This window comes from Rhineura floridana, chromosome 3 (assembly GCF_030035675.1).
Source record: "Rhineura floridana isolate rRhiFlo1 chromosome 3, rRhiFlo1.hap2, whole genome shotgun sequence".
NCBI classification, from domain to species: Eukaryota; Metazoa; Chordata; class Lepidosauria; order Squamata; family Rhineuridae; genus Rhineura; species Rhineura floridana.
The window spans coordinates 150,401,588-150,421,719 of record NC_084482.1 but is presented as its reverse complement, the minus strand read 5'-3'; the positions used below and the strand labels follow the sequence as shown (position 1 = coordinate 150,421,719).

The window sequence follows — 20,132 nt, the reverse complement described above, 5'->3', positions numbered from 1 at the left end:
ACAAGCGAGATCAGCATCACATTAATGAACTGCTTGGAATCCAAGGAATGTTTTCTTCTTCATTTGATGCAGCGGTTTGGTGGGTGAAAGACAGAGGTTCTCTGTATGGGATTTCTTTTGAAACCCTGCACATTTCCTCCAGAGGGGCCCCATTCCAAATGGCGAGAGTATGGAGAATTCTCTAGTCACTCTTTCAGCTTTAGTTAGAGTTGCTCAACTCTCTCCCCATATCGTCCTCACCCACACACCCAGGCAGGCCTCCTGAAATTTTCAATCCTGGGCTCCTATTTGGAAGAAGGGCAGGATATACATCTAATAAATAAATAAACAAACAAATAAATCCTGTGTGACATGCAAAAATTCACCTGGGAGATGTAGTGAGGGGGAAATCCTGACCTGCTACATTCCTGCAGCTGTTAAACACAAGAGCGTCACCAGGAAAACAAACAAGCAAGCAACCCTGTTTTCAATGTTGCGTCCCATACAGTGTATACCTTGTACACTTTTCCTCAAGCCCCATATAACAGGAATCGGTAGGGGAAGGTTGGCTTACAGCAAAGCACAGTGTTAACATCCTTTGTCAGGAAGGAAGGAAATGAATCAACAGAGGAAAAGAAACGTAAGTTTCTCATGTGCTCCACAGTTGGGCCAAGGTGCTCAACCAAGGCCAAGTTCAGAAAGATGTACTTCAGGGGCTCATACTTTTCAGCCTCTTCAAATCTCGGCCCAGCCTCACATAATGGACAGCTCCCAATACACACTGTGGCTGCAGACCATGCAAGAAGAGAATGGATGCCATGTAGGTAAGCGCACAGAAATATGGAAGCAGCAAAGCTGTATCGGCAGGAGGAAGCATTCAGAAGAGCTGCATCAAGGCTCCAGGCTAAGGTAACGTGGGAATACCGGGAAAGCAAATGGGATCCCAGGGCCCAATTATGGGACTGGTGGCTTGAGTCACTGGTGGGTGTGTTTGGTTCAGCTTCTCCCCCAGCAGGATGGGTGCCACCTATTGCTGCCATAATGAGGATGTAAGACAGGAAGACAGGACATGCCTAAAGGGCAGCCTAAAGAGGGCCTGCAAGGTATCTGCCGCTCCATTTTTCTGCCCTAGGGCCCTCCGAAGAGCCCTAACTTGGAAATGCCTGCACAGTATCATGCCACAGTTTGGATGTTATCACTGCTAAGACAAATGAGATCAGCATCACAGCAATGGGAACAGCAGAACCGTAAAAATAACCATAGAAATTTCTCCTCTCTGATTACAAAGATACAAAAACGTATAAAAACCCCTTCCCTGACCCTCCCACTGCAGCCACCCCACCCTTTCAGGTTTGCACAGCGCATAGAAATGTTTCAGAAAGGAAGATTCCAATTGGTGGTGGTGGTGGTGGTTTTGATATGTAACGAACGGGGGTTTACTCATGATGCGGTAACTTCCCTGCGGCATTCGGGGTGCCCCTCAGAGCAGGGAGAGTGGCCAGTGTGGCACAGAAGCATCCCCCAAGACACTTTTCTTCCACAGTCAGGACTGTGTCTGCCACTGTGTGCCAGGGGGAGGGGAGGGCGTGGTTGATTGGGCCCTCCAATTAGCCTCAGTTCTTTCCTTGCAGGCGTCCTGAGGGATTCCCCGTCTTCTGCTGGAAGAGTCTGGCCCGGCAACCATTCCTGCTTCTTTTGTTCTCACAGGGGTTGGGCCTCTCAGGAATGACCTTCACTTCTTGTTACTCTTTGTGGAGGGGAAGAAAGATAGAATTAAGACAGCTCTTTCTCTCTTAAGATGCCTAAAAATGTAAACTCTGCATTCAGAACCAAGTGCTTATGTCAGCTTGTGGAAATATGTCCCCCTACACCACCACCCTGTTATGGTGGTAAACGGGAAGGCCAAAAATGATTGGGGTAGGGGGGCAGTGGGGTACGGACAAGCCAGAGACAAAGACGTGTGTGTGTTATAGTCATGTGGTAAGCTCTGCCCCAGGATGCTTCCAGTGGAGGCTATTAGGGCGAGTGGAGCACTGCCTCACCAACCTCAATCTGTCCTCAGTCAGCCCTTGCCTGCCTGCCTTCTTACTAACACCCAGTTCAGAGGGTGGTCCTGACTGTTAGCTTTTCCCTCCACCTTAGTCTCACTGCTGCCCTTATGAAACCCAGCAGGGAAGAGGATGGGGACAAAGCTAGCACGAGCTGGTTCTGCCTATCGCTGTCTCTGGCTCCACCTGCTTGTTACTACCTTCTGCCCTACCAGTCACAATGGGCACCAGCCACTACTGGATGCTTCACTTTCTGAGTCTTCAGTAGACTTATCTTCTGCCTTTTCAAATGTTCTGTGTAAATCATGAGGGCTAATCATGAAGCATTTTACAAATGAAGCGAGATTGCCAGGCCATCAACTTCTATGCCCCAGCATAGACTCCGAGCACACAGATTGCAAGCTGCTCTGTTCAATGTACAAGGCAACAGACTGGTTTCCTGACAGAGTGAACAGCAGGAAAAGCACCAAGGCCTGAAATGCTCCAGAGTGAAATCTGACGAGACCAGATGTGAGGACTTTTTGGCCCTCCAGATGTTGCCGAACTACAACTCCCATCAGCCCCAAAAAGTATGGGCAATGACCAAGAATGATGAGAATTATAGTTTAGCAACATCTGAAGGGCAAAAGATTCCCCACACCTGTGACACAACAATAGTCACCCTGCGGTCCAAGGAAGCAGGTTTGTTGAATATTCCCAAGTATAACCAATAAATGCAAGTTCATGACATTTTGAATAAGTGTCCTAATGAAACAAAATATCCACAAAGTGATATTTCAGGCCTTAGTACACTGAATGTGTCCCAGGTCTTCACTTATTTCAGAAGATTGCAAGCTCAAAAGAAGGAGCACTCATCCTTTTTCTTCCATTTCCATCCATTAAACCATGAACAGATAGAAGAATGTATTCTCTCAGGGCAGGCTAGCTCCGCAAGACTGAGCCACCTGTTTGAATCTACCCATGTGTCCCCAAAGGATTCACCACTATAGTGTAAGGCAGGCATACTGAATGTCATTTTCATCGTTTGCCGTCAAGCATAGCCACTCTACAAGCTTAAACTAGCTTTACCGTCATTTATCCTTTGCAAAGAACCCTGGGAACTGTAGCTCAGGATGGGAGGGCCAAGGAAAGTTCATCGCGCCTCACTAAAATGCAATTCCTGAAATTCTTTGGGGGAAGCCATGACAGCTATAGTGGTGCACAATTTACATATCTTTGTAATATGTTTAGTGATAAGTTGAAAAGGCGCTCCATTTTTGATGACTCATTGCAAGCTAGAGAATATATTTTGGTGATTCTTTCAGGGGTGTGTGCTAAATTGTTTTGAAGTTTTTTTGGGGGGGTTACCAGTGACAGCAGACCTTTTGTTTGTTTGTGTCCACAGCCTCTTCATGTGGTGGTGGAAGAGCACCTCTGATGGACCTTGGCCACAAATCCACCCTCCCAAATGCACCTGAAAATGATGCAATGGAGCATCTTCCAAGGAGAGCTTCGGGGGGGAGGGGGAATGATGGCTTCACTCCCCCTCACCCGAGGTACCCCAGGAATGACATTACACATTGTTCCAGGAGCATTCTGCAGGGAGATATACATATCTTGTTTGCAGATACATGTAGATATATGGGGAAAAGATCACTACTGCCACCCAGTAACAAGTCCCTCTGAAAAAACTTTAGCATGGTTTCTCAGCTCCCTGACTGCTCCCCAATTTTCAGCCAGAAGTTCACCAAGGACAATGTTCCATTCAGTCCTGCTATTGATGGGGCTCTAGACCAAACTGAGTGGTGATGAATCCCAAGGGCCTAGTACAGAACAACATGTGAGTGAGCCATGAGAAAATCACAACCCTTCTTGAGATGCTATGACCTTCTGAAGTCCCTCCACCCCCAAATTAAGAATTTCTATAGCTCAGGTTGTTTCTCTTCAACAAGGACAGCCACACTTCTAAATTCATCCACCTTACTTGATAGGTTGCAGCCTGAATTGGACCAAGGAGAGAAAAAGTCCTCTCAGAAGGGAAGCCACTTACTCTGAGTCTGGCGACAGCTCGGAGATACTGTGAGATGTAGCAGAGCGAGGTGGTGAAGGGCACATCATGGAGGGCGTGGAGGATGTCTGTGTCACAGAAGGTGTGGGTGTGGTCTGTGGGCCTGAGGGGGTGCTGGATGATTGCACAGAGGACAGGACAGAGGAGTTAAAAGATGCTAGGATGGAAGAAAGTATGTCTAATTGTTCTGTGGAGGGGTGACGGCTGGGGATTGCTTCTAGATTTTCTCTAGAAGGGAGCCTCCTTGAAAGGAGTTCAAGATTTTCTCTAGAAGGCTGCTGTCTAGAAAGAGGCTCCAGATTTTCCCGAGAAGCCTGCCTACTAGGCACTATGTCCAGATGCTCTCTGGAATTAGATCTTCTGGATAAAAAGTCCAGCTGCTCTCTTGATGTTTGTCTAGCTGTTGCTAGTTGGTCCCTCAAAGGCTGCTTTCTAGAAAGCAGATCCAGCTGTTCTCGAGAAGTGTCTCGACTTGACAAAGTGTCCATTCGATCTCTAGAGGCTTGCCTATTTGGCATAGTGTTTAGCCATTCTCTAGAGATCTCTCTGACTGCCCCACCACAGTCTAGTGGTTCTCGTGACCCAAATTGACAGGGTAACGCATCTAGATAGTCTCTAGATCCCTGCCTCCTGGGTAGGGTGTTCCCATGATCTCTTTGATCGTGTCCAGTAGCTACTTCACCTAAGTTTTCTCTCGACCCATGCCTGCTGGGTATGCTTGCAAGGTGCTCTCGGGACCCATGTCGGCTGAGGATGGTGTCCAGGTGCTCCCTTGACCCGGACCTGTTCAGAAGAGTGTCCAGGTGCTCCCGTGACCCGTGCCTGCTGGCTGCAACTTCTAGGCACTCGCCAGAGGCATTCCGGCTCAGCTGTTCTCTGGACATCTGCCTTCTCATCAGCATGTCAAGTTGCTCCCGGGAAGAGTAACGGCTTGCTGGCTGAGAGAGGCTGCCTGCACCTGAATAGATCCTGCCATAAGAAGCAGCAGGAACCGCCCTATGACCCAGGGTGGAGGTTTTGTACCAGGAAAGCTCATTGGTCATTCTGCTTACGGACGACAGGCCTTGCAAAGTTGGAGGGTACTGGAGGCGATTCTTCAGGATGCCTACACAACACAAGCAAACCAGAAGGTGAGAAGAATGAACCACTCTCCTGTTGGGATTCTTTCCAGCAGCTTCAGGTTGGAAACGCCCATCCTAGCTAAATCCACCTCTCTCTCCTGCTTCTTAATAGTGTGTCACTTTCCTGTTCACATTTAGAGGAGGAGGTTTCCTGTCTCACTCCCAATCAACCTCAAGCTTCTAACCCTCAATGAATTCTTCTCGCAATCTACATGCCTCCTCCTGTGTCCCCCCTTTATGGCCTGTTCTTGCTCTCGCAGCTCTGGCCAGCCCCATGCATTGTCAGTCCCTGCCTGCTTCTCCGACTCCTGCTCTCGTCCTGCTCCTCTGCCTTGAGCAGGGGGAAGGGCTGTAGCTCAGTGGCAGAGCACTTGCCTTGCACACAGAGGGTCCCAGGTTCAATCTCCAGCATCTCCAGGCAGGGCCGGGAGAGATCCCTGTCTGAAACCCTGAAGATTTGCCGCCAGTCATGGCAGACAGTACTGAGCTACATGGACCAATGATCTGATTCAGTATAAGGCAGCTTCCTATGCTCCCAACAGCCTCTTCTTAAACCAGCCTGGCCTCCCTTCACTCGTACCCTCACCCAACTCCCTTTTCCCATTGTTTCTGTATATCCCTGACCCCCTTCCTCCGTTCCTGTCTTGTCCATCTCATGCAGGCCCCTCACAGAGGGATCAAGTCATTTCTATGTTTGTACGCTGTTGGTACTACATAAAAGGTGGTGGTGGCGGTGGCAATAGTAGTAGTACTCCCCGTCCTGCTATGTCAACCAGCCATACCGTGTGTGTGTTTCCCAGCCCTTCCTGCAGATACCAGGGATCTTTTTCATGCAACACATGTCCTCTGCCATTAAACTCTGGCCCTCTCTTCCCCTGACACAAAGTTACCCAGCAAGCTCCATGGCTGAGTAGGGATTTGAATCCAGGTTGCCCCAAGCCCAGTCCAGCACGCTGCCTCTACTTACCTTTCCGCTGCCGTTGGGTCTGGGTGAGGGAATTCTCATCCCCGCTGGTCAAGGCCAGGTCCGGCTGGTTATTGTTGGCAGCATCCTTGTTGGCATCAAATCCAAGTTTCCGCTCTGAGCCCCATTTCTGGAGTGAGCAGGGGTGAGCTTCACATTCCCCCAGGGCTGGCCAATAGGACATCAGGTCATTGCCATCTACATCTAGGGAAGGACGTTGCAGGCATATATATAAGGTGAGCAAAGCGCATTTTAGCAATTCATGCAAGATTACCCGGATACTTGATACTTGTTGAGGGGCACTTGATCAGATTCTCATCCTTTGTGAAGGATGGTGTAAAACTATTGGCAATGTGGCACACTGCCAGAGTTCCACTGCCCAGCATCGAAAGAAAAACCACTGCCTGTACTACACCTGCACGGAAGGTAACATACTGACTATCAGTTAACCCCCTTTGGGATGTCTGCAGTAATCTCAGAGTGCCTGCATGAGTTGGGAAAGATCATACACATGCACAGAAGATTCACACAGCTATTAATTATTCAGTTTAATTTGTATGCACGGTGATTTTTCTTCTTTGCAGTAAAATGGAGGCTCCTTGATCTCGAAAGGAGCCACTCATAGGTAACCCATATTTATTTTAATTGGAGGCTCTGCAAATATTATTATTATTATTATTATTTATTTAATTTATTAGTCGCCCATCTGGCTGGTTGTCCAGCCACTCTGGGCGACGTACAAGATAAAACAATACATTAAAACATTAAAATTTAAAACCATAACAGTCAAAACCTAACCCACCCCAAAAGCCTGCCTGAAGAGCCAGGTCTTCAAGGTCCGGCGGAAGCTTACCATAGAAGGGGCATGGCGGAGATCATTTGGGAGAGAGTTCCACAGCGTGGGGGCTACTATCGAAAAAGCCCTCTCTCTAGTCCTCACCAGTCTAGCTGTTTTAACCGGTGGGATCAAGAGAAGGTCTTCTGAGGCTGATCTTGTTGAGCGGCATCCCTGATGATGCTGAAGGCGCTCCTTCAGATAGACTGGGCTAAAACCGTGTAGGGTTTTAAAGGTCAAAACCAACACCTTGAATTGGGCCCGGTAAACAACCGGTAGCCAGTGCAACTCCTTCAGCACTGGAGTGATGTGATCTTACCGGCGGCTGCCTTTAATCAGACGAGCCGCCGCATTCTGTACCAGTTGCAGCTTCTGGACCGTTTTCAAGGGTAACCCCACGTAGAGCGCATTACAGTAGTCTAGGCGAGAAGTGACCAGGGCATGTACTACCGGTGGGAGCAGATGGTTGGGAAAGTAGGGGCGCAGCCTCCGTATCAGATGGAGTTGATACAGCGCCGCCTGGCTCACAGCCAAGACTTGAGCCTCCATGGTCAGCTGGGAGTCAAGAATGACCCCCAGGCTGCGGACCTGGTCTTTCAGGGGCAAACGTACCCCATTGAGCACCAGGTCCACATCCCCCAGCCTTCCCTTGTCTCCCACAAACAGTACCTCGGTTTTGTCAGGGTTCAGCCTCAGCTTATTCCTTCCCATCCAGCCACTCACCGACTCCAGGCACTTGGACAGGGTTTCTACAGCCAACCTCGGTGAAGATTTAAATGAGAGATAGAGCTGCGTGTCATCCGCATACTGATGACATTGCAGCCCAAATCTCCTGATGATTGCCCCCAGCGGCTTTATATAGATGTTGAACAGCATCGGGGAGAGGATGGAACCCTGTGGCACCCCACAAGTGAGAGGCCAAGGATCCGAAACCTCATCCTCCAATGCCACTCTTTGGTACCTACCAGAGAGGAAGGGATGGAACCACTGCAATACAGTGCCCCCCATGCCTAACCTCTTCAGGCGGTCCAGGAGGATAACGTGGTCAACGGTATCGAAAGCCGCTGAGAGATCAAGGAGGACAAGGAAGGTGCATTCGCCCCTATCCCACACCCTCCTCATATCATCTACCAAGGCAACCAAGGCTGTTTCAGTCCCATGTCCAGGCCTGAAGCCCGATTGAAATGGATCCAGATAATCCGCTTCCTCCAAGTGCGCTTGCAACTGTTTTGCCACCACCCGCTCAATCGCCTTGCCTAAGAATGGCAAATTTGAGACTGGGCGAAAGTTGTTCAGATCTGTTCTCGGAAACCATGTTTGCAAATCATTTTATCCTTAAGGAAGGGGCAGTTAACTTGGTGCCTTCCAGATGTTATGGACTACAATTGCCATCATTCTTGAGCACTGGCCATACTGGCTGAGAATGATGGGAATTAGAGTTCAAAACATCTGGTGGGTAACACGTTGTCTACCTCTGCCTTAAAATGTTTGCTTTATATTTAGTAACATGTCCTGAAATGCTATGCAGAGCATAGCTCAGCGCTTGTGTTGTCCAGCTGGGCCCAACGTAGCCATCACCTGAGCTCAAGAGGTTCTCAGTCCAGCGGCACTTGCCTTTGGGTGTGGAGTTGGAAGGATTGGTGAGGAGCCTCTCACTGTGTGCTGCTCTTTTGAACTGGCACTGGAACCTGCCCCGGAGATGCACATTCTCCTCACTCTCCGATGATGGAATTGAGAGGCTGCGCTCCTCGTCGAGAGAGAGGTCACTGTCCGAGTCAGAGTCTTGATCTGAGCAAAATATGTAATGTTTGAAGGGGGGACAGAATGAGGAAGGAGCTCTTTCAGTGAGGGATTTCATGGCTAATAGCTTTCCAATAAATAAACCACCCTCGCATGAGCAACCTGAGGTTAAGCAGCTTACAAAACTGAAACCATCAATTGGTCTAGTAATGTATACCATTTCACTGGTTCAAAGTCTCTACAGCACAAAATGTTAAAATATTTTCCCAATCACAATAGCCAGCCTCCTGCAGAGTACTCCAATAAGACCAGATACATTGTTTGGTAGCGGAAAGGCACTGTTGAGCATGATTGGCTACTGCCTCCTCTCCCTAGAGAAGTCTGAGTATGCTCACACAGTCAAATTGCTCTCCTTGCAGGCCTGGTAAGTACTCAGTATATATAAAGATTTGGAAAGACACCAGGCAGCATCAGAAAGGCTTCTTGTTAATTTGGGACTTGCTCCTTTGGATCTGGGGATGCCACTTTGCCTTTCATAGACACAGACTGCCTCACCAGTAGCAAGCATCCTGGATTCTGGACTTACCTGGCCCTGCATCACGATGGAACATAGCAACGTCAAGGTCTGTAGGACCAGCATGATTGAGCAAGTTGTGATCCAGAGCTGAGCCTTGATGTGCCATCAGGTTCTCCCTGAAACTCATAAGAGAGAAATACTCAGAACTGCCACCTGTTACACTGAGTGAGTGGTCATAGCTCAGTGCTGGGAAGTATATAGCAGTATAGGACTGGAAGAGCAAAAGACATATGTAGACAGGCCTAGTCCATAGACACCTATTGTAATAAATGGATATTCCATGAGCTCTCTTGTTCTGACAATCTCTGTCCTATATCATAGAGCTCCGTCAAGAGAGAAATGGAGTGGGTGGGGGTCATCTTGGGGGGGGGGAACCCAACCAATTCCTATTTGCATTGTCATTCAGTTTACTTTCAGCTTCAGGCTCACCCGCAGAGGCCCGATAGCTAAGGCCCAGGGGGCGACTTGGATCTCCAGGAGAGAAAGGGTATTCTTCCCACTATGCAAGGACTTTCCCATAGCTCTGTGTTCTCAAGTGTGCTGAGGGGAAGGCAGAGACTCATCCCTCCTGTTTCTTACCTGAGGTAGCCTCGCTGGCTAGAATGGGTGTGGGCTGAGCGCACACTGCTGACGGAAGAGATGGTGGAAGCTCCCAGGGTGATGCGGATAAGACCGCTCTCCTCAAAGAGTGCCGTGTTGTTATAGGCATTGGGACCCTGAGGTGGAAGAGCAAAACACACACACAGTAGCTTGTTTAGAGAAATGTCTGAGATTATTCCCTACCCACCTGTCAAAAACATCCTGTGGAGAATGGGCCAGATCTGGATCTAGCCCTTGGGCTGAAAAAGATTTCCCACCCCTGGCATGCGAGGGGGACTATTTCCTTTAGAAGTACCTAGGGCAGCAGGCAGAATGCCCAAATCTATTCAAGAATGCACAGAAAACTGTACAGGCAAGGTGATAAGAAGGCAGAACTCCTGTACTTTATGATCAAAGCGTTATGTCTCCTGGGAAGAGGACAGTATCAAAGGCTGAGACTTAGAGCAAATAGTACTTCCTTCATCCTTTACCCAATGAGTAGGGATGGAAGGATTTGTCAGTTCTGGTTCTCTCAGTTTCTAATTTTTCAATCTTAAATGCCATTCTCCATATTTCTGCAGCAATCTGCAACTTTTTAAAAAAAATCCTCATGAAAATTCATCAGCATTTTAGTGTGAATTTTCCCAACAAACCCATTTTTGTATGCAGTTTTGACTAATGTACAAATTTTTGCAAGCAATTTCTCCTAATATAATGTATTTATGTTATTTTCATGAATACATTCATTTTTATGCACACTTTCCCCTAATATGTGCATTTTTGTAAGCATCATTTGGCTGGCAAACTGCATTTCACTATTTGGATAAATGCAAATTTTGAAGGATGCCTGTGTTTCGGTTCTCATATTGTTTCAGAAAGTGCAAATTGGATAGATTTACCTTTAAATGAAAACTGAATTGAATTTCTTCCCCATCCCTGCCAATGAGTACGATCAAATGTAACTCCCACCTGACCACTTCTGGTGCCTTCCTCGCCCTGACCCTTCTTGCCAAGACAGGCTAGTTTCCAGGCTTCCTGTACCTCTTTGTTCAGCACACAGAACAGAACCAGCACTGCCAAGCCCTGCAGGAAAGAGGAAGAGAGGCTGTGAACCTGGAACATGTGAGGCTCCCTTACACTGTGTCATTGCCATTGGTAATCTCTACAATGACTGGAAATGGCTTTTTGGGTTTCAGGTAGCTGTACCTGCTCTACCACTGACCTAGGGGCCTTTTCTAAATCTGAGTCACAAAGGCCATTAATGTCATTGAAGATGGACTAGGAAAGTTGGATGTCTACCATCCACTCATCCTATCTCATATGGGATATGATGCTTCATGTTTGGGATATGTTTTTTCCTGTTTATTACAGAATGTGCACAAAAATCCTACTATGCAAATACCAAGTGTTGATCATCTTTACAAGCCATAAGAAATCTAATTACCAGAATGACTACATCAACTTTACACTAGAGGGAGCAATTGGTCTATATGTGAGCTCAAGGATAGAAAGCTCTGAACAGAAACATTTAAATCTGTATCAGCAAACACTCTCAACATAAACTACAAGAAATGTCCATGAGAATAGAGAACTAACCAGGCGAGCAAATTACAAGTACTGAAATAAATATACAGCCACCATCAGATATTCTGAAGCATTTGCAAAATCACAGCATTTAATTAGCCTTTAAATAATATTATTGAAGAGTCTTGGCAAGTGAATTCTAGCCTGATGGGAGAATAATTCCTGCCCCCCCAGGTTTCATTCAACTTCATGGCAAAATTTGGAGGCAGTGCTGGGTTTCATTTTGTGTATTGCTTTGGGAAGTGTGAATTAAGAAGGTTCATATTCAAATGTGAAATTTCTGGCTTCTGACTGGTAGGCTACCATCATGCATTGCTTGGTATGTTATTTCACCATGTGCTTGTTGACTGGTATACTGACACTTACAAAGCATGCAAAATTGACAACAACCTTCTCCTTTGCAGACTTCTACAAATATGCCAATTGCATTTGCATACCCTCTACACAGAAACAATGGAGCAATTCCACCAGATCAGTGCACATGACTACATCCAAGGGATCATGCCTGAGAGCAGCAGCAGCTGGTGAGGCAGTGTGGGTGGGGCACTGCTGCTCTGCTGGTTTCCAAATGTGGCGGGTCACTGCCACTGACAGAGAAGGGGAGGAATGAGGTGCGGGAGCTCAGTGCGGTATGCCGCACGACGATAGTAGCATTGGACTGGCTCTGCCACAGCGCTCCACACCGCACTGAGTTCCCACACCTCGTGCCTCCCCCTCTCCCTCTCAGTCAGCAGCAGTGGCCCACCATGTCTGGAAGCCGGGAGAATAGTAGCACCCCACCAGCACCACTTCACCAGCTGCTATGGCATGACAGTCTGTAGAGGCAGTAGCCTGGATCCAAAGCATCTTGCAACTAGTTCTGTATGAGTGAAGAGGACATGGCCTTATGTTTCCCAAGCCACAGCAACCAAGAATTGTGGTTCATTTGGGGACCTGGCGAGAATGAGCTGCACCAGAGGCCACTCATCTTCTTCTCTGCCTGCTCCACTGTAACCCGCCTAACCATCTTCATCCTTGCGCAGAGTTACCTGAAGGCTGCAGAGGACAGTGTAGAGGTAGTGGAAAGTCAGGACACTGTTGTTGACAGCCAAGAGGCCAAAGAGCCAAGCAGTGCTAATAACTAGAAGCAGAACGAAGGAGCTTCGCAGCATCATGCTGGAGAGAGACAGAGAGAAAGAACCACCCAGAAGGACAGACATGGAGGTTAGAATCTGTGGTTGAGGTGCAGCACAAGAGACACTGAGGAGGAGCGTGAACCCATTTCTAGGCAGTCCAGCCACGCGCCCATGTAACGCCCTGGGAATAGGCTCCAACAGTGCAACTCTTTACTGCTGAAGGTGTAAAAATAGGGTTGTCCTAACTCACGAATCAAGCAACAGAAATCAATACTAGCCAAGTACTGACAAAACTCATCATTCCTGCCTCAAGTAATTTCAATTGTGGAGGAGGCAAATAATCCAGATGATGTTTAGAACGAAGGGAAAGTGCATCTCAAGACAGACTGACAGAAAAGTGGAAGGACACTTACGAGGAGGGGAAAGTGCTGCTCATGCTATAGAGCATATTTCTGCCTGAGCAGATAATTGTAACTCGTTAATACTCACAGAACAGATTTCCTTTTGGCTTCCTTCTGGCCTGGGGAGCACAGCATCTTGGCAACCAGCAGAAACATCACCCCATTCATCTGGAAGCAGACTGGCTAGTTAGGAAGAGTCATGTTCTGGCATTGAGCAGGATAGTTCTTTTTATTTTATTTTTTTAACATGTATTTGTTTAGATTTATATCCCATTCTTTAGCACTTTTGTGATTCTCCCCATGCTGTTCCTGAGGATGCTATAGCTGATGCGGACTGCACAGTTAGCTTTATCAGACTCTGCAAAAAAGGCTTCATCTCCCCACTTCTAACTGCTCTTCAGATTAATGGTACAGGGCAAAAGAAGATAAGGGTCAAGGTCACAAAGCTGAAATGCTCATGAGCCCCCAGAGTGGTAACATGTGGAAAGGTACATAAAAACATACAGAACATCAGAAGATCCTTCTGGATCAGGCCAGGGGCCCATCTGGTCTAGCACCCTGTTCTCACAGTGGTCAACCAGATGCCTATGGGAAGCCCGCCAGCAGGTCCTGAGTGTAAGAGCTCTCTGCCCACTGGGGTTTCCAGCAACTGGTACTTGGAGAAAGAGCAGCCATTGTGGCTAGTAGCCATTGATAGCATGAATTTGTCTAATCTTCTTTTAAAGCTATCCAAGTTGGTAGCCATCGCTGCCTCCTGTAGGAGCAAATTCCATAGTTTAACTATGCGCTGTATGAAGAAGTACTTTATTTTGTCTGTCCTGAATCTTCCGACATTTAGCTTCATTGGATGTCCATCAGTTCCAGTGTTATGAAAGAGGGAGAAAACCTTTTCTCTATCCACTTTCCTCCATGCCATGCATAATTTTATGCACCTCTGTCATGTCACAAATATCCATGGACCGAAGAGAAGAGAAATGATAAAATGACAATGAAGGGCCAAAGTTTGGGGGAGGGGTGGGAGAGAGAAAGAGAGCACATGACATCAAAATACAAACATATTAATGACAGGAAAAGGAAGCAGAGAAACAGCAGAACAGGAACCAAATATGCTGAACAAGGGAAAGGAAAGGCTATAGCATCCTGGCAGAGAGACTGAACAAATGTGAAAAGGGCTTACCACAATGACAACAGCAATGGGCCCTGCAAAACTCCAGATCAGTTTATCATGGATGGAAATCCAGCAGAAATCTGGATTCCCATAGCCCTCTGGATCCAAGCCAACAGATAATCCTGTCCCAAAGGAAGGAAGAAGATCAGGTGCACAATGTATTATTTTCTGCAGTCCTGGTCAATACACATCCCACATCCTTGTGGGTCAATGTAAACCTGCTTCCTCCTTTTTCTGTTGGCTTCTGACTGAACATAAGAGGGAAAGCTACAAGCAGAACTCTCCAACTGCCTTGCTTTTGAAAATGCTTTTATACTCCAAGAGGAGTATAAAAGTTTGAGGGCCTCCAATCTGTGACACTCACTCCTGACTAGCCCCACAAAAGAAGATCTGAAATCTTGGATCCGCCAAACACATATGCTTTTGATTTTGGCACATGAATTACTTGCTGCATTCCATTTGGGGAATGGCAGGGGAACCTGAGGCGATCCACCCTACAAATTCTGCCGCTTAGGCATAACATTTTGGTTATCTGGCATTATAGAAAAGGCACAATTTGGAGAACTGCTGCCTCTGTTTATTTGTTCCAAATGAAGCAGCTTCCACATGTAAATTGCCAGGATACATTTCTTGTGAGAGAGAGAGGAGGGAACCTTCACTTTCTAGACACATCTGCCCTTACCAGTGATGATAGCGGGGACACCCCAGCCAATGGCGTAGTAGAACCTCATAGCTCCATAGTTGATGTTGCGGGCTTCAGTCTGCATGCGGTAGATGTGGAGGCCTTGCACAAAGAGCCAAGCAAAAGTCGAGAGGAAGAAGTAGTGCAGCAAGATGGCAATCACAGTGCAGAAGAACTGAAACAAGCAATGTCACCACCATTGAAAGAGGTCCTCTAAAACAGCATGTCCATATGATTAGTTTTCTCCTTACCCACAACTAATATGTCCTAGACGAGGGGTTCCAAAACTGTGATTCGTGGCCCACAACTTGGCCCCAAGCTTCATCCAGGTGATCAACAGTAACTCCGCATTAAATATTCATATTTATTTTTAATTGTATTTTATTGCTTCCTTTGTTTCTTCTATGTATTTTATCGTATTACAATTTGCGTTCCATAGAATTCCATCAATCAGTTTCAAGTGGTTCATGGAGAAAAAAGTTTGGGAGCCACTGTCTTAGACTGAGGGTAGCAGTCTAGTTATGGGGATGCAGACCATGTAGCACTGCACAGCTCTGTACTCTAGCTGAAGAGTATACAGTCAGGGGGTTCAGAAGCAACACCTGGAGGGCTGCTACTGCTGTCCCATTGCATCTCCTGCCTGAGGCAGTCACCTTACTCTGCCTCATAGCAACGCTGGCCCTGTTCAGGAGACTGGGGGAGTGTAATGCCACACTCTCCCTCTCAGCTCCTACACTAAAATCTGCATGATCATGTCAGAGAGTGTCAGGTATATGGTAGCATCAAATAAGGATTTGAGAAGCTTGAGCAGAATGCTGAGAATCAAAACTTCTAGCACAATTGCACAAACATTTGTTGGCAAGTCTGCATGGAAATGTCAAGGAATGTGCAACCGTGATACATTTCTCAGTGAATGTTGTTATAATGAGACAACAAGCAATCAAGACTCTCACTAGATTTAAGCAGATAGTCTTCCACATATGACTTAGTGAAAGTGCAGGGCTTCACAAGTATATGCAGTGCTGCAAACACAAAGCTCCGAAATCATGGAGGGCATCAAGGTGGTGTGGAAAAAGGATTTCAGTATGGAAATTGATAGAAGAAAATAGGATAGATTGCAGGAGAGTATGGTTTATCTGCTAAAATTCAGGAGAATATCCTATAAAGTTCATATTCAGATGCTAACTCCCCAAATAATAAATAGAATGGATAGTTCTAATAATGTAGTGTTGGAGGGGTTGCTGTGCCACAGGCAACCTCCATCATATATGGACAGGGTGTGAGGTGATTCAACAATTTTAGTTCATAGTGGCTGGAGAAATAAGTACAGTCATGGAACAGAATATTGCTGTTGATTCTAGATTGGCATTATGGTCACTTTTTGTGAAAGAAAACAAAAATCTCTTACGTAAGGAGTTACTTATGTTCTTACTGGTGGCAGTTTGCTTAATAATAGCAAGACTATGGAAAATGCAGGAAGAACCATCAGTTGAACATATGCCAAATTATGGCAAATTGCACTGTTAAGGAAAGGCAACAACTGAAGGCAAATAATGATGAAGATAGCAAAAATGACTTTGGTGACATATGGTACTGTTTTCTTATGTGCATGAATATACAGGATGGGACTAGAAGACTGCCAAAGAGGCCTGGACCTCTATAGAGGGATGTTCTAGGCAGACAATCACTCATTCAGTACTTATGAAAATCACTTGTTGTTGTTCTTTGGGTTTGTTTTTGTTTGTTATTTGAACAATTGAATATATACAGTATATATATAGGCCCCTTGCTTTCCACTGGCTGATTTCCCTTTCTGGCCTCCAAACATGCCTTAGTCAAGACTTGACTCTTGCTCCTCCTTCTCTCACCTGGTTTTCAGTGCGGTTGATACCCAAGAGAAAGAGGAGTTCAGAGAAGAAGAGGGTGACAGAGATGTTGCAGTGGATGCCCCTCGTGTTGGACTTGAGACCTTTCAGGCATATCAGGAAGGAGAAGGTCATGAGCAAGAACAGAAGGGAGAGGGACATCAAGGAATAGGTCACAATGGCCAAAGTCTCTAGGTCACCTTCCAGCTGCTACAGGGAGAAACCAAAAGCAAAAGGAGAAGTCAGAGAGAAAGCACAAAGTGACCTGATTTGCATGTTAATGCTAAGCCATAATATATAAACCATGGTTTACTAAAAGATGGTTTCATCTGATCATCGGAACCCAGCCCAGTGACTTAATCATGGTTTATTAAAAATGAAGAAACAATGTTTGCAAGCCATAGTTTGTTGTTGATTTATAAACATCGGTTAACATTAACCTTGGCTTAGCGTTATGTGTAGACCAGGCCACTAACATTTGTAGGCTGTTTCTGCCAAATAGGCCCTCAAAGCAGCATATAAAAATAAAAGCATAAATAAAAACATCCATACAAAAAAACTAAAAATAAAAGTCATAATGCATTTATTTATCAATTTGTTTAAAATATTTATATCCCACCTTTCTGCCTGGCAACTGTTTTCCAAGGCACTTAACAGTAAGTGGAAAAGGAATACATATTATCAAAAAGAGTGGCAACTTATAAAGGCTTTCGTGGGTGGAGGCTGACAATGATGGGAAATGTCCACTCCCCAGGCTTTGGAGGTTGACAAGAGAACAAAAACAGTAGGCTGTGCTATTGCTAAGGGCCAAACTAAATATGATGGAGAATGTCATGTTTGTTTCCTAATGTGTCTGCCCTATTCACATATAAAAAAGAAAAAGAGATAACAGCATAAATAAAAATCAGAGCAGCAAATCAAAAACCACAGCAACAGAATTTCAAAAGAGCAAAACCAGGAGAACGATTCCAAATCAACAATAGCTGAACAGCTTTCAGTGAACGTGTTAAGAATTCTCTTCCTTCAGCACAAAACTGAGAGGGAGAAAGATTCTGGCATTCTTGGCAGGCTCTTCCAATGGCCATTTCCACTCTGCATTGTTGATCAGATGATTAGCTGAACTTCCTGCACATTTAAATTGTCTACTGTCTGGGTCCTGGCCCATCATTGTCAAACTAGATGTGATGAGACAAACTAAATGTGATGGGTTTGCCCTATTGGTTATTCACCGCCTGCTCTATTTACATATCAGTGAGGGGTGTGTGTGTGGATGCTGGGGCATCTAATTTTCACATCAAAAGGTGCACATGTGAGGCAAGCCAAACTAGCCTCTCCCCTGTTTACATCTCTGAGCTGTGTCACTGCAAAGACTTTTTTCTCAGCTCAGTTGTTCTGCCCGGTTATTTGTTTAAATCAGTCTTTCCCAGTCTTTGGGTCCCCTGATGATGCTGGACAACAGTTCCCATCATTGATCATTGGCCATGCTGGCTGGGGCTGATGGGAGTTGTAGTTCAGCAACATCTGGAGACCCAAATGTTGGCAAAAACTGGTGTAAATACTTACATCCCACTTTTGCAAAGCCCAACCCTTTAGAAAAGCAGCTCACAATATAACGAGGCGAGGCAATGCAAACATAATTTCAAAACAATAAAACCACCATAAAATGCAGAGATGCTAAACAAATGCATAATCAAACTAAGGCTGCAATCCCAAACCCACTTTCCTGCAAATGCCCACTGAACTCGATGGGGATTACTTCTGAGTAGACATATATAGGGTTCCACTGTAAACACAGGAAAAAGAATCCAGGGAGCCAGAGCAAAGAGATGTGAGTGGGCTGGGGACACAAATGCCTGGCACTACAGAGCCGGGGAGGTGCTAGGTTCAGTTCTCCTCATCTTGTGCTGTAGAAATTAGCAGAAGGGCTGGTGTGCCATGGCACCACTGTGAGCTGGCCTCCAGGTAGTGGCATTGCTGCTGGTTTCCATTCCCTGCTTTATACACGAACAGGACAGGCACATGAGTAAACAAACATGGCTGTCTCTGACACATCTAGTTTGGTCTTTAGTGATACCACAGTCCACTGTTTCATTTTCGTCACTGGCTTCTCTGATTACACCCCATTATCGCTTTCTGGGTCTTGTCCTGTTCTTGTAAAAGAGTCATCAGGGTTACCTCTCGATGGGAGCTGTCCATCAGGACCCCAAAAGTGCCAAACTGTGAGCAGTGGCAACGAACATGCGTGGCGTTTCGATACACAAGATCACAATCCCGTGCTGTCCAGAAGCCAGTGAGGGGCTCAATCCTGCAGTCACAAAGAGATCCAAAAAGAGAGGCCTCAAAGGAAAGAGTCTTCAGGGTGACATTTTCTTTTACAGACAGGCATGAAGATACTCATCGAGGATCTATTAAATATGCTAGACACGGACCTTGTCTGTGTCAGAAGTAGTTTTCCACTGGGATAGGTTAAGTACCTATTCAAAGGGATAACTGCAGAGTTGATTATTTTAAAGCCTCCATCTGCTGATGGCTGCACCTGCTGAACACAGCTCTAAAGAGTGGGGACCATTTCAAGATGGTACCATAGCGGACCAGAGACAGAATAATCTAACACCATCTGGACACCATGTTATTTCTGCTCCTGATACTACACTTGAATGGACTTTATTGTAAGAATCTTTTGTAAGCCACTTTGAGATATAAAGTGGAGTGGGCTATAAATATTTTAAGTAAAACAAGGATGATTATCCAAGGTGGGAAGGAAACCAGTTCACCTGTGTCTTGTACAACCTCTCTACCCCAGTTTCCAAGATACAGAAAGGTAAAATTATCTCCCACCCCGCAATGTCACACAAATAAGCCACTGGTGATGGCAGAATGAGAACCTAGGCTTTCTGTCTTCAAGGGCAAAGATTTCTTCCCTTGACCTTATTTATTTATTTATTATTTAATTTATTATTTTTGACCTTGGTGATTCTTCCAGTATCCTTGAGACCCAAACACTCGGAAGAGTACCTCCTCCCATACCATCCTGCCTATACCTTAAGATCATCAGCTGAGTCCCTTCTCTGAGTTTTTTTAAAACCTTTACAGATTTTTATTGCTTATAATAAACATACAAGAATTGAATGTAGGCTTCTAAATAAACTTGCTGAAGCTAAGCAGGTCTGGTTAGTGTATGCCACTTTGGGTTCCATGATGTCAAAAAGTTGGAAAAGAAATGGAAGGAACTTTTTTTTTTCTGGTAGCAGAAATAAAAAGACATATTTTATCTGCCTTGACATTTTAAAGAATTATGTTGCCTTACTCATAAAGTGGACCCACTGAATTAAATGAACTTAAGTCCATTCACTTTAAGGGGCCTACTCCGAGTATGACTAATGTTAGATATCACTCTTTGACTGTAAGTTACTATGAAGGATGTCGG

At 45.8% G+C, this 20,132-nt stretch overlaps 1 protein-coding gene across 1 annotated transcript in view; it reads right to left on the bottom strand.

Annotated features, from left to right (window-relative positions):
- Positions 1–1,637: 1,637 nt before the first annotated feature.
- CELSR3 (cadherin EGF LAG seven-pass G-type receptor 3) overlaps positions 1,638–20,132 on the bottom strand; it is a 120,307-nt gene continuing 101,812 nt past the window's right edge. Inside the window, exons 24-36 of the mRNA XM_061613422.1 lie at positions 18,881–19,010; positions 16,709–16,915; positions 14,841–15,015; positions 14,168–14,280; positions 13,079–13,158; positions 12,503–12,629; positions 10,860–10,973; positions 9,891–10,027; positions 9,321–9,427; positions 8,609–8,782; positions 6,163–6,363; positions 4,057–5,179; positions 1,638–1,726 (exon numbers count right to left, since the gene is read on the bottom strand). Of these exons, the coding sequence (XP_061469406.1) occupies positions 1,699–1,726; positions 4,057–5,179; positions 6,163–6,363; positions 8,609–8,782; positions 9,321–9,427; positions 9,891–10,027; positions 10,860–10,973; positions 12,503–12,629; positions 13,079–13,158; positions 14,168–14,280; positions 14,841–15,015; positions 16,709–16,915; positions 18,881–19,010 (2,716 nt within the window). The 3' untranslated portion in view covers positions 1,638–1,698. The remainder of the gene's footprint in view (positions 1,727–4,056; positions 5,180–6,162; positions 6,364–8,608; positions 8,783–9,320; positions 9,428–9,890; positions 10,028–10,859; positions 10,974–12,502; positions 12,630–13,078; positions 13,159–14,167; positions 14,281–14,840; positions 15,016–16,708; positions 16,916–18,880; positions 19,011–20,132) is intronic.